Genomic DNA, 14,301 nt, shown 5'->3' on the forward strand with positions numbered 1-14,301 from the left:
TAATTTAAATTAAAAAAATTCATTTCATACAAAGTAGTTATGTATTACAAGTGTTTCCACCACATCATTCAAACTAGATAATCAAATTTTCTCTAATAATAATTGATTAATTTAGATTAAAATAATAATAATTGATTAATTTAGATTAAAAGAATTCATTTCAAATGTATTTTCGTGTTATGCATTACAAAGTGTTTCCACCACATCATTCAAGCTAGATTATTGTCTGCACTGATTCGGCGTCATGTAATTTGAGGCAAATTCTCTATCATTGGCAATTATGACCATAAGTATGGAATCTTTGATTGATCCGTTTGTTGTTTGTTTTGGAAATTTTTAGAACATTAAAGTTTTATCTATATTTAGAATAAGTCCTTTGGATACTTATGGATCGTCGTCATCAATCACGATTAAAAAAATGTGTATGTTTAAATAAATGTTTATTACCATTAATACCATCAAATTATATTTAAAAATAAATAATTTTTAATATTTAACCTAAAGATTAATCCTCTTAGTTCTTGAAATTTTTGGCTGGTTTGGGATGAGCTTAACATGAAGATGAAAGTGAGAAATTAAAAAAATAATGGTTATATGTTTATATTAACGAATATTTATGGTTAATTATAAGAGTATAAAAGAAAGTTTACTTTTTAAATGGTTTTTATATTTTTTTTTTATTTAATCTATTGTTATGGTCTGGTTCTTCATCTTGTTTTGATGATGAATCACCCTTCTTGTTTCTAAATGCATTGGCCAAAAAATCTTAATTTAGAAAAATTACTTTATTAATTTGTTAATTTTTTATTTTATTTGTAGTTTAATTAATAAATAAAATAGTTTCTGTATTCAAGCTTTTCTGATCCATAATGAATTAAGCAAAGTCTTTCTGTAAAAATCACATAAGAAAAATTTAAGAGAAATTTTTAACTTAAATAAAATAGTTGTTGAGACATTTTTTCTAATCAATTTAACATAAAATTTGGTAAATATTTTTAAGAAACACAAATTTATATTATTTAATGTTATGTTTCAATGTTTTACAAATTTTATAAGCTAATAAATTTTTTATATATTTAAAAACTTATTATAAAATATTAAATTTATTTATACATTTAAAAATACGTTATAAAATATTAAATCCAGATATATATATATATAGATATATATATATATTATAAAATATTAAATCTATTTATACATTTAAAAAAAATATATTTAAATAAACAACAACAAAATCACAATTTTCTTTGTTTTTTTATTTTATACTAAAAATTATTAACATATCAACCTTTCATTTTAATTAATATGATTTATCTTGAAAACAGTAACCAGTAATTCATTTTTCAAACATGTTTAACAATTACCACCCCCAGTGTCTTAATATGATTTATCTTGAAAACAGTAACCAGTAATTCATTTTTCAAACATGTTTAACAATTACCACCCCCAGTGTCTTTATTTCTGTTCAGGCCTGTTTCCACTAGGGAGGGATCATACAGTCAACCAGCAGCTCCTTACATCTCGAGGTTTCAAAGGGTTTGAGGAATTTTTTGTCAGGCTAAATGATTCAGCGACACTACGTCTGCAGCCCCACGTTACAGTTTGTTTTATTCAACCAAATGGACTTTTCGTGCATGCATTTTATTAGTTTTTTTCTTAGTGATATCGTCATCATTAACTAGATCAGTTAATTTGAAATATTCATTTGTATAATTCTACGCTAGGAAATTTTACACAGACTCGGCCTGTACAAATACTCTACTGCAAGATAATCGACCCTTTGTAATTCAAATTCAACGGAGTTTGGCCAAAGGAAATAGAGGTGGTAAGATCAGATGATGTTTATCTAATGGTTAGTTGGAGAAGTTTAGTTTCTACCTATATATATACCTATGAACTTTCTTCACTTGAAAAATGATCAGACAATACTAATATCTAGTCGTCCTACCAATAAAAAAATATTTTATTGGCAACACAGATAAAAACATAATATTGATTTCCCGGCCTGCTTCCGAAGTTGGCAAAGGTAGTATTAAAGTGAACAACATCACAGTTTCTTTTTTCTCCTTACCAGAAAATATATTTGGGGAATCCTTTCAACACTGTTTCTCGTTTTGAGGAAGGGAGTGAGGGTAAAATGGGCCGATTGCAATTTTAGGAATCTAGCTTAGCCATGAAAACCTTGGACAACTAAATGCAGCACGTCGAAGCTAGCTTAGCCCCAAAATCTAATCCAAGGACAATTAGTAAGGTTGTTGCAACTCCCATGGAGATGGAAGCCTTTATCTACTTGAAGCCATCTTGTCTTTTAGTTTTTACGATTATTATTTTAGCATAGACAAATGTTATGTTAATTTTCTTATTAATTATTGGTTCAAATTCAAGTACTTTGTCAAACCATAAGACTATAACATTGGTTTATTCCACTATTAAACATATTGTTTCTTATAAGAAATTATATATGCAATTTGTAAAGTTGTCATTAAAATTAAGTTAAATGAACCTTGTTTGTTTTTGTTTACTGGTTTTTATGGAAATGGAGGAATGCTCACATTTTTCAAGATTCAAGGGTGCCTCTGGACTCTATTTGTTTCACATATCAGCAAATCACAACCTTATTGGCTGATTTCGGTCCTTGTTCGCTCAATATGAGTCTCCTAGTCTGCTTTGTTTTTGTTTTTTGTAGAAGTCAAAATCTTTGAAATCATCTCAGGTTATCAAGGAATATGTGTTTGAATTGAAAATGAAAAATCTATAAGCAATTGGACTACAGGAAAATACTTTCTTTGGTAGCTTGGACACACCTTTCTTTGGTAGCTTGGACACACCTGAAACTTAACAGTATCAGGAATTTGCTGACTTCTTTCTATGTATTCAAATTATTATATTTTCTTAATATAATCTATGATGGTTTTTCTCTCAGAAAAAATATGTTGTTGCTTAATTTTTTTTTAAGTAAAATGTAATTGATAATTATTTTAGAGTAATTTAAATGTTTATAGAATTAAAAACCTTCAAAACTTAGTATATATAAAATATGCTTTATAGTAATTAAAAATCAGAATTTAAGATAACTTTATATATATTATGATATTTATCTCTATTAAAATTAAATTATTTTTATTATTATGTAAAACATTATATTGAAAATTATAAATATATAAATTTTGAATTGCAACATCAATATTTTTCATATAAAAAAAAATAAAAAATAAAAGATGATTTAAATAAATAAATTATATTTAAAAAAACTAGATAATTCATGCAAATAAATTAATTTAAATAAATATTATCACTAAAAAATATGTTGTTATTTATTTTATATTAAATTTATGGTCTAATTATTAATTAAAAAATAAAAAACTATCAAATTAAAAATAATATAATATAATATATGAATAACTATATTTATTGTTTTGTATATTTTTATTAGTAAAACTATATAGTAAAAATAAATATTAAAATATATTTGATAGGTGTACTCTTTATTAATTGTTATGACACTTGGTTTGGTACTTCATATAATGACAAATCATTTTCATAAATATTTAGATTTGATAGGTGTATTTTTTATTAAATGTTACGACGCTTGGTTGCATACGAGATTTTTTTGATTTTTTTGTTTTTTAAATTATTTATTTATTTTTCTCTGACAATTCAATTTTGAATGCCATGGAATTAGTCATTTCATATTAGAGTCATCTTGCCATATGGCCAAAAGTGTGGACGAAATCCAAGCAAAAAAATTTCAAAAAATCTTGTAGAGACAGTGTTTGAATCATGTTTTTGATGGTGGAAATGGATTCAACACCATCAAAGACCTCTAAGGCACCGAAAATTATGAATTTTAAGAACTTTTACTTGGATTTACAAAAATCCCTGGGTATTTTTTCAAAATATGACCCGAATTTCCATAACTTTCAGGGAAAAAAATCATAATCGTTAGACTACTACTTTCATATAAATGAACTAATTAGAAAAAAAAAAAAAACAAATTTCAAAAATTTCAAAATTTATTGTTGATTTTCAAAATATTTAATTTTTTGAAAACTTTAAAAAAAGGTATTTTGAAATTTCCAAATTTCATAACTAATTGAAAATCTTTTTTCTTTTTTATTTTTTTTTAAAGCAAGAACAATATACCCTGTGTTTGAATGGTATAAAAAACAATGAAAATATTTTTGTAAGTGTATATATTTCGAACTCTACCAGCACTAAACTTTTCGTAGATGATAATGTTTCGTGATGGCCTTATTCAATGAACTTGACATTTGAGTCAAAAACTCAAATTGTCAACTTTCAGGTAATAATTGGTCCTGGACTTTAGAGAGTAATCATTAAAGATGAAAGAATGTCACCATTTTCAATAAAATAATCATTCCAAATTCGTACGCAGTAATGGTTTAGTTATATCATTTCTCAAAAGTGTTTGACGAATGGCTTTCTTGTGCGGTTCCATCGAAACAGGCCTGGATTTGATAGTCAAGCAAGATAAAAATCAGACTTGAATTGAAAAAGAAGCAGTTACAGCTCACAGGTGAGTACTGCACCTGGAGACTGCACTCAAACAAAGAGAAATCTCTCCGTACACTCTACATTCATCACATGAGCAATTACATCATTAAGTACATTAATAGAACTCAGGAAGTTGCAACCAAACTCCTAAACTCTATGAACAAATCCTAAACTAAGGAGATATGTTACAACTTGTGTAACCATTTCTCCATTAATACAAAATAATATTAATTATTTTCAACTCCCCCCCTGAATGGAGAAAGGATTATCCTGAACTCCTAGCATCCCTCTAAACAATTCAAACTTTACATGCCCAAGAGGCTTAGTAAAAATATCAGCCATGTTATCACATGTTTTACAATATTGAACACATATCTCTTTTGACTGTTGTTTCTCTCGAACAAAATGAATCTGTGTATCGATATGCTTGGTATTTTTATGAAATACTAGATTGTATGCAAGCTTGATGGTACTCTGGTTGTCGGTTTTGATAATAGTTGATTCTTTCTGCTCTTCTCCTACATCGTTGAGAAGTTTTCTCAACCAGATAACTTCACATGTGGCTGCACACAATGCTTGGTACTCAGCTTCACATGAAGATAGAGCTACAGTGTGCTGCTTTTTGCTGCTCCATGCTATGACCCTGGATCCAATGTTGAATGCGTAACCTGTGATAGATCTTCGATTATCCAAATTACCTGCCCAATCGGAATCTGAAAGACCTGCTAGAATAACATCATAAGTGTCAGTGTATAAAATGCCATAATTACTAGTACCACTAAGATACCTCAACACACTTTTCGTTGTGACCCGGTAACTTTCGAGGGGTTTTGACATGAACTGGCTCAACACACTAACAGAATATGCCAAATCTGGTCTAGTTGTAGTCAGATATATCAAACTACCAATTAGTTGTCTGTACATGGTAGCATCCACCTCTTTAGTACCGTCATCACTGCTCAACTTTAAGTTCTGTTGCAATGGTGTTGCTGCTGATCTGCATTGCTCCATTCTGAACCTTTCCAGCAAGCTTTTGGCATACTTCCCTTGAGTAAGAAAAGTTTGTCCAGAGTCTTTCCATACCTCCAATCCCAAGCAATAATGAAGGTTTCCGAGATCTTTCATCTCAAGCACTTGTGACATCTGCTGTTTTATTTCTTTGATCAAATTGTTAGCATTCCCTGTTATGATCATATCATCTACATACAAAGAAATCAAAATAATTTGCCTCTGTTTATTAAACTTGGTATACAAATTTGGATCATTCAAGCTCCTATAAAAGCCATGCTGAACAAAAAATGTGTCAATTTTCTCATACCACGACCTGGGTGCCTGTTTTAAACCATAAAGTGCCTTTTTCAATTTACACACAAGATGTCCCTGCCCCTTTTTCACAAAACCTTCACGCTGTACTAAATAAATTTCTTCCTTCAAGTCACCATTCAGAAATGCAGACTTGACATCTAGCTGGTGTAGCTGCCATTTGTGTTTTGTTGCTAAGGAAATTAGTATTCTAATGTTGTTTAATTTGGCTACAGGAGCAAAGGTGTCATCGAAATCTATTCCCTTTTTCTGTGAGTAACCCTTTGCTACCAGTCTAGCTTTAAGTTTCTCTATACTCCCATCTGCATTTATTTTTGGTTTATATAGCCATTTGTATCCTATGGGGGTTTTACCTTCAGGCAATTCAACCAAATCCCAAGTATGGTTTCTATTTATTGATTCTATTTCCTCATACATTGCAGCCCTCCATGCATCAGATTTACTTCCTTCTTCGTAATTTACAAGTTCTACAATGTTTACAATCTTTGATATTAATGCATAGTCTTTCAATTTAGAAGATAACCAAGTCTTCCTACCTGATCTCCTTGGTAGGGGACTTACCTCAATTCTGTCTATTTCAGCCTTTTCTGGGCTTGCATCATGATTGATTACATTGTTTGTTACTTCTTCTTCTTGTTTCTCCTCCTGCTCTTCATCTTCCTCACTGTTTTCTTCCAATAGCAATGGAATGATGCCAATCACTGTTAGAGTCATTCTTTCCTTCTTCAACCTGTTCATGATATATGACATCTCTGCTTGCAAAAACCTTGTGAGTCACAGGATTAAATAACTTATACGCCTTGAACTTAGTGCCATATCCAACAAATATACATTTCAGGGCTTTAGGATCTAACTTCTTCCTATCTGCCTTAGGTATATGAGCATAAGCTCTTGACCCAAATATTATTAAGTGACTCATTGCTGGTTTGAATCCAAACAATGCTTCAAAAGGGGTTTTGAAGCCTAGACATCTAGTAGGACTCCTATTCTTTAAATACACAGCAGTGTTAATAGCTTCTGCCCAAAAACCATTTGATAGACGCTTACCTTGAAGCATGCTCCTTGTGCACTCCACAAGAGTCCTGTTCTTCTGTTCTGCCACTCCATTCTGCTGTGGAGTGTGGGGCACTCTAAACTGTTGCACAATCACATGATGCTTGCAGAAATCCATGAACTCTCCCAACCTGTATTCTCCCCCTTGATTTGAGCGGAGAATTTTTATTGTTTTTCCTGTTTGGTTTTCTACCATGGATTTAAACTTTTTAAAATACTAAAAGGCTTGACTCTTTTTACTCAAAATGTATATCCATGAAAATCTAGTGCAATCATCTCTAAATAAGAGAAAGTAATATGCTCCTCCTAATGACCTGGTTTGCATAGGTCCACAGATGTCTGTATGCACCAGTTCTAAAATGTCTCTTTCCTTTCTATTAACATGCAAAGGGATCTCTTCCCTATGCATTTTCCCTGATGCACATCCATCACAATCTAGCTTAACATTATGGAAAACAAGGAGTCCATCGACCATACCTTTTCTCTGAAGTAGGATGAGGTCTTGCAGATTAAGATGGACGAATCTTTGATGCTAGAGATTTTCGGTTGTCGATCCAGCTGCAACCATTGATTGATGTGGCATACTCTTCACATCTAGTCTATACAGGCTCCCCACACGCACTCCTGTTGCAACTGTTTCCATCTGGCTATCCTTAATGACACAGTTAGCCTTAAATAATTGAACTTGCATGTCCTGATCAGTAATCATTGAGACAGAGACCAAATTTTTCTTAATTCCTGGAACATACAATACATTTTTGAGGTGTCTAATGTCTCCGCTAGGTAATTTTATAGGAATGTCACCATATCCTTTGATCTCATGTCCACTATCATCTCTTAAATAGATTTTCAACCCACATGAAGTTTCTTCAAGGAATTCAAACCAATCCTTCTTACCAGTCATATGTGAGGATGCGCCCGAGTCAACATACCATATGTCGTCCTTATCTCCCTTTGAAGCTGAAAGGGCACAATCGACTATAAATAGTCGAAGTTCGTGTCTATGATCCTCTTCTTCCTTAACAAAGGAACCCTTATGTTTTCTCTGTTTGTTTCTTCCTTCGTCTACCTACCTCTTATAACAATCTTTAATCTGATGTCCAGGTTTTCCACAGTAAAAACATTTTTTGCTAGGAAAATTATTAACAGAGATACCTTTAAACGGTCTCTTCTGAGATGTGTTGGCTCTTTTCTGTTGCTATTGCTGTGCTTGCCGATGCTGCTTCCCTTTATATTGTCTCCTTTTTGCCATCAGAAAGGTCATTGCTATGTGATTTCAAATTTTGTCGTCTCTTTTCTTCGTGTATCAAAATCCCTGTCAACTCTTCAAATGAAGGGGCTTTCTCCCTTGCTGACAGCCTTGTGATAAACATCTGGTATTCATCAGTCATTCTGTTCAACGTGATCATGACCAGATCTGAATCGGAAACTTTCTCTCTGATATCTCCCAATCTGTCCTTCAGGTCTTTGACTCTAGCAATGAATCTAGCAGCAGACTCATTCTCTTCCATCTTCAATGCAAACAGCTTGCCTTTGAGTGACAAGACATGTTTTTTATTCTGCGTCTGGTATAGGTTTTTGATCGTCGTCCAAATGTCAGTGGCCAATTTACAGTCTCTAATATGTGGGATAACATTGTCCTTGACGGACATCTTCAATATGACCTTTGATTTTGTCTCCCTTTTATCCCAATCTTGTTCTTGTGTGGCTAATCCTGATCTTAGTTCATTTCCTATAACGATCGACCACACATTTTCACTTTCAAGTAAAGTCTGCATCTTGAATTTCCAGTTGGAGAAATTCGATCCATCGAGTTTGCCAGACTCGTGGAGATACAATTCTATACTGTTATTCATATTGGATTGATAAAATTTCTGATCCTCTGATGAATAAGTCTATCCAACTGTACACTTTCAAGACACACTAAAAAAAATCACCACATACCAGATCCGAACCTCTGTTTTGCTGAGGAAAAAAAAAATTGTATCTTCAATGAGCCACCACCGGGCAAGTCCGATCTGCTGCCACCAAACAGATCCGGAACTCCAATGCGCCACCGGGAAAATCCGATCTGCTACCACCGAGTAGATCAGGAACTTCAATGCGCCACCACCGGGAAACTCCGATCTGCTGCCATCGAACAGATCCAAAACTCCAATACGCTACCACCGGGAAAATCCGATCTGCTGCCACCAAGAAGATCAGGAACTCCAATGCGCCACCACTGGGAAATCCGATCCGCTACCACCAAGTAGATCAGGAACTCCAATGCACCACCACCGAGCAACTCCGGTCTGCTGCCACTAAACAGATCTGAAATTTCAAAGTGCCACCACCGGGCAAGGCCGATCTGCAAAAAATTGCAGATTTTCCAAAGAGAAAGAGGGTGGCGCTTCTCGACGGTGAGATACCCACGCCGAAAAAAAAATCAATGCGTCTCTCGAAATTGGCACGATAAAGGCTTTATTTTCCATGCCAATAGCACTTTCTGGTGCGCTGGCGCTACTATCTCTCTCAAAACCGCACCAAATGGCACGACTGTTCCTTAATAAACAACACCAACCCTTTTTTCCGCTCAAAAATTGCATGAATGTTTGCGATGAAACTGCGCCAACCCTATTTTCCGCTCAGAGATGATCAGTCATCTAAGACCTATCTTCAGGTGTTATTATAGTCTTCCTGATTCTACGAATGCTTCTGTACACTCCACCGCCACTACAGTTCTGGAATCAATGATGCATCCTAAAAAAAATTAAGGCTATACCTACTCTGTGCTCTGATACCAAAGATAAAATTCAGACTTGAATTGAAAAAAGAGTTACAGCTCACAGGTGAATACTGCACGTGGAGACTGCACTCAAACAAAGAGAACTCTCTCCGTACACTCTACATTCATCACATGAGCAATTACATTATTAAGTACATTACTAGAACTCAAGAAGTTGCAACCAAACTCCTAAACTCTAGGAACAAATCCTAAACTAAAGAGATACGTTACAACTTGTGTAACCATTTCTCCATTAATACAAAATAATATTAATTATTTTCAACTATACAACCGCTGGGTAAGCTTGACTCTTGATTGATGTTTCAAAGATATTCACGAGTTTTTGTCCGTCTAAATAATTCAGTAACGATGTTACAGTTTGTTTCATTAAATTGAATGGACATTCCGTCAATGAAATTTATTAAATTATTCAAATCATATTCACATTATCATATTGCAATAATAACGAGCTTGCTCATATCAACAAATAACCATCATCATATCATATCACTTAATTTGAAATAATTGGTTTGTATCAGTTTCATTATTCTCGGCAATTTACTGTGAATATTCCGCTGCAAGCAATTCGTCCCTTATAATTCAACTTCAACTACCAGAGGCCAAATACGAACGTGAGAGATTGCTCCTTTGTCTAGAAAAAAAATAAATAGACAAAAACCGAGATTGTAAATCAAATTAATGCCAAAACCGAGTCATCATGATCATCCCACACGATTCTGTCTGCAACAAATATAGAAAATAATATTTATTTCTTCCCAACCTTGCAAAGGGAATGACAAAGGAATATCTTAATTAAAGATAAATGATAAATGGAGAATCAGTTGACCAGGATCCTTAAATAATTAGAGTCATAAATAATTAAATAAAAGGAACTTTAGTAGGTTAAGTGTCAATTAATTTATGATGAGAAAAGGTGATGGAGAAAGTGACGAAACCCCTGGTTACTGTCAAGTCAACTGTAATTGAAATTTATGATAATATTTTAATGAAAAGTAAAGTATATAATTTTATTGAAATCGTTAGATTATTTTCTGTTTTAGAGTAAGATTTATAATATGTAAAAAGAAGATAATAAATTTTAAATATTGAGGAATAAACTCAATTCTATTAATAACCACTATTTTGTTAAAAAAAAAAATTAGATTTTTAATTTTGTTTGTAGTTTACTTAATAAATAAAACACGTTTTTGGTAAGATTTTTGGTTAATTTTATTTAAAAGTTGGTAGATTTTTTTTTTTTAACATAATTAGTTGTTATTTGTATTAAAAAAACATTGGGGAGACTAAGCTCCATTGTTACATGGCAATATGCATGAAAATCAGAGTAGGGAAATATAACAGGAGGAACAAAATCCCTTTGGCTTTTATCATTCTTAACTTTTTGAAATACCGAACTAGTGTAGATTCTAACAAACTGAAACAGTAGAAGGTAGAATTTGCAAGTCATGCTTAATCAATGTTTATATGACTGATTTGGCGGGCAGTGGATTTTTCAGGATTGCCTTCAACACCTACATTCCTTAAATTTGTTGAGCTGGTGCTAGGAGCGTTATTTTTTTCCAAGATGTACTTTAGGATGTCAATGGAGTCTTGGACATGATTGCATCTGTTTGAAAGGTCATTGCATTGCCCCTGAAGGGATGAAGCTCTATGAGGAAAGAGATTGAGGTCGGCCTCATGTTTCTCCTTGGTGATCTGAGCATGGGTATCGATTTTGGTGTCCAATATGTTCTAGTGTGCTCGGATTTACTCGGGTTCTACCTAAAGATCAACACCCTGCAAGCAATCTTCGCTTCTCGCCATTGAGTATAACCAGACTAATTTACCAGTGCGCAACAAAAATAAAGGGCTACTAATGCGTTGTTTCAAAGAGCAAGGGTCTAGATTGAAAAGGGAAAAGGGAGCTTGGTGAAGATTAACAGAAGTTAACCTGAAGAATGATGGCCGAGAGCACAATGCAGCATGGGATCAATTAGGAACAAACAGGGGATAGATCGAACGCAACAAAGGGGAGATAGAGGTGAGATTCAAGACGTAGGAAAACACAAATAAGTAAGGAGGCTCAGGCAGGGGGATAAGGTCGAACAAAAAGAGAGTCAAGGGGAATTTGAGGAATAAATCATGGGTAAGATATGAAAGGGTCAGAATTTCTTAGGGGAAGGGACCAAAGTAAGATTTTCGGATTGGATTCAGAGATATTGTGACAGTGTTATCATCATCATAAGATTTGAAGGAGATTTCTGCTAAAACAAGGACCAAATTTAGCATAAAGACATTGCGAATGACAGTGAGGAGGTACCCGATGTTGTTAGATACCTCTGTGGGCGATCTGAAGATTGATTCGCTTCTGTTCATGGCAGGTAACATTGAGATTCGATGGCATTACATCGAAGATTGCCTATGGATTTGGAGCAGGCTCTGCTTGCACGAGAATCGACCTCCTTGTTGAGGGAGCACATGGAAAAAATAGACTTCTTTCATTCGCTGGGTAAGTGCTTGACATCGACTTATTGTTTGTTGCAGGATCACATTGGAGGCATTCCGATTATATACCATCAGACTAATGATGATCGCTGAGTCTCCAAGGATCGTTGCAGTGCTTATGCTGAGTTTTCGAAGTTGAATGAGCCCTTCGTATAGTGCGAGAGCTTCAACCCTGTTATTGGAGAGGGGGCCTAATCCCCATTCATAAGCAGATATAATATCTCCATTGGCATTGCAAATGATTCCGCCAGCCCCGGCCATTCTTGGGTTAAATTTGGAGGCCACATCGAAGAAAAGATAATGTGTGTTATAGTTTCTGAGCCAGATAGAAAACTCCTCGTCTTTCATTCTTATTTTCCAATTGTAATTAGAGTTGTTGCGTTGACTGCTAATGTCACTCCTGCTTTAGCCACTGTTACTTTTATCCAATAGATACCCTATGAAATTCCTTTCTTTCACACAAAGATCGGTGATGTCAATTTTCCCTTGAATTTTGACAGATATTGCTTCCAATGTAAGGCTCCATGCCTTGCTGCATAATTTCTTGATGTTGGTTTCTTTGTATTTGAAGACCATACGGTTTCGTGCCAGCCATATGTTCCACAGAAGAGAGCAGGGGAGAGCATTCCAAACTCTTCTAGTAATATTGTTATTCTTTCATTGCCAAGGATAGTTCCTCTTCCAAAGATGGAAAACTTCAACAATGGAGTTGTGGGAACCTCAGGGGAGATGGATGTTTAGAAAAAAAAAATTCAACAGGCAGTAGCAAAGGGGCAGTCAATGAATAGGTTTTGGATGGTTTCTTCGTTTGCTTGGCAGTTTGGGTAGCGTGTTGGGCCAATTATACCACATTTTTGCAGATTGTCTGAGGTGAGGACTTTCCCTTTTAGGAGGACCCAAATGAAGAATTTTATTTTTGGAAGGGTATCTGATTTCCAAGCAATTTTCCAATGTGCCCAAATGGGCATGGGATATTCATTGCTACAGATATGTTGGTAAGCAGCTTTGATTGTGTAATTGGAACCTGAAGGGTCCCAACGAAAGCCATCATCATTATTTTTTTTTGTAGGGGCAATGCCATGGAGATGGGTTTGGAGATTACCAAGACTTGCTTCAAGATCAATGGGTATTTCTGGGAAAATCTATCCTGTCCAAAGCTGTGAGTGAATGTCCCATTGAGATATCTGGTCCAAATAATGGAGCCCCATGTTGTCGAGAAAGGATAGAATCTGATGAGTTCCAGGTCTGCTGCTAATGGGCTACTGGCCCATTATTCTATCTGCCCCAATTATGATATTGTTGCCACCCTTGGGAACCTTGGAAATGTTTTGAGCAAGAAAGGGAATTTCTTTCCTACATAGCCCCCAGATTTTAGAGCAAGCTCTGATAGGGATATCATGATCCAAGAGGTGCTGCCTTGGAGAATTAAGGTATTTGGCTTCCAGCACATTTTTCCACCAAGCGGATTGGCCACTAATGAGTCTCCACACAATCTTGCCACCAAAATCCAGATTTAAGAGCTTTGGTGATTTGATTCCTAAACCTCCATGCTCCTGGGGTTGAATAACATGTTTCTAATTTATAAGGTTGTATTTATTTCTTTCATTTCCCCCCTTGCCAAAGAAACTGACGGACGATGGATTCCACTTGTGATGAAAACTGGCAGGAGTTTGCAGAAGTGTAAATTGATATAAGGGCAAAGAAGAAAGACTTGATTTAAGAAGAATTAGGCATCCTGCTGGATTAAGCCAAGAGGAGCCCCATTGCTGCACTTTCCTTTTCATTTTATCTATGATAGTGTCCCATACTTCAGCTTTCAGAGGACCAACACTCACTAGCATGCCCAGATAAGAGAAATGCCCCCAGTCTAACTTGCAAGGGACCCCAAATGTGCTGGCAATGTTATGAAGAGTTTGAGCAGATGTGTTCCAGCCATAGATACAGCTCTTGAGATAGTTGACCATACCTCTGGAGTAGCTCATATATTTGTCTAAGAGGGTTTTGAATCGACGAGCTATGATATTGGAGGCTCCTCCCATTAACAGTGTGTCGTCAGCAAATTGAGAATGATTTATGTTTTTGACTCCATTCCCAAATTTAATACCAGTGATAAGACCGATGCGCCGATTATAGTC

At 34.6% G+C, this 14,301-nt stretch overlaps 1 protein-coding gene across 1 annotated transcript; it reads right to left on the reverse strand.

Annotated features, from left to right (window-relative positions):
• Positions 1-12,064: 12,064 nt before the first annotated feature.
• LOC149143380 (uncharacterized) lies at positions 12,065-12,514 on the reverse strand. The gene has a single exon (XM_089451794.1). It carries the CDS (start codon positions 12,512-12,514, stop codon positions 12,065-12,067), a length of 450 nt encoding a protein of 149 aa, XP_089307920.1.
• Positions 12,515-14,301: the final 1,787 nt, after the last annotated feature.

Source organism: Pinus tabuliformis, chromosome X (assembly GCF_031772625.1).
Source record: "Pinus tabuliformis cultivar Carrire ecotype Pingquan chromosome X, CPIR1, whole genome shotgun sequence".
In the NCBI taxonomy this organism is placed as follows: domain Eukaryota; kingdom Viridiplantae; phylum Streptophyta; class Pinopsida; order Pinales; family Pinaceae; genus Pinus; species Pinus tabuliformis.

Excerpts from the sequence above, each read along its gene's own strand:
- LOC149143380 (XM_089451794.1), bottom strand. The coding sequence starts at position 12,514 with ATGAAAGACGAGGAGTTTTCTATCTGGCTCAGAAACTATAACACACAT.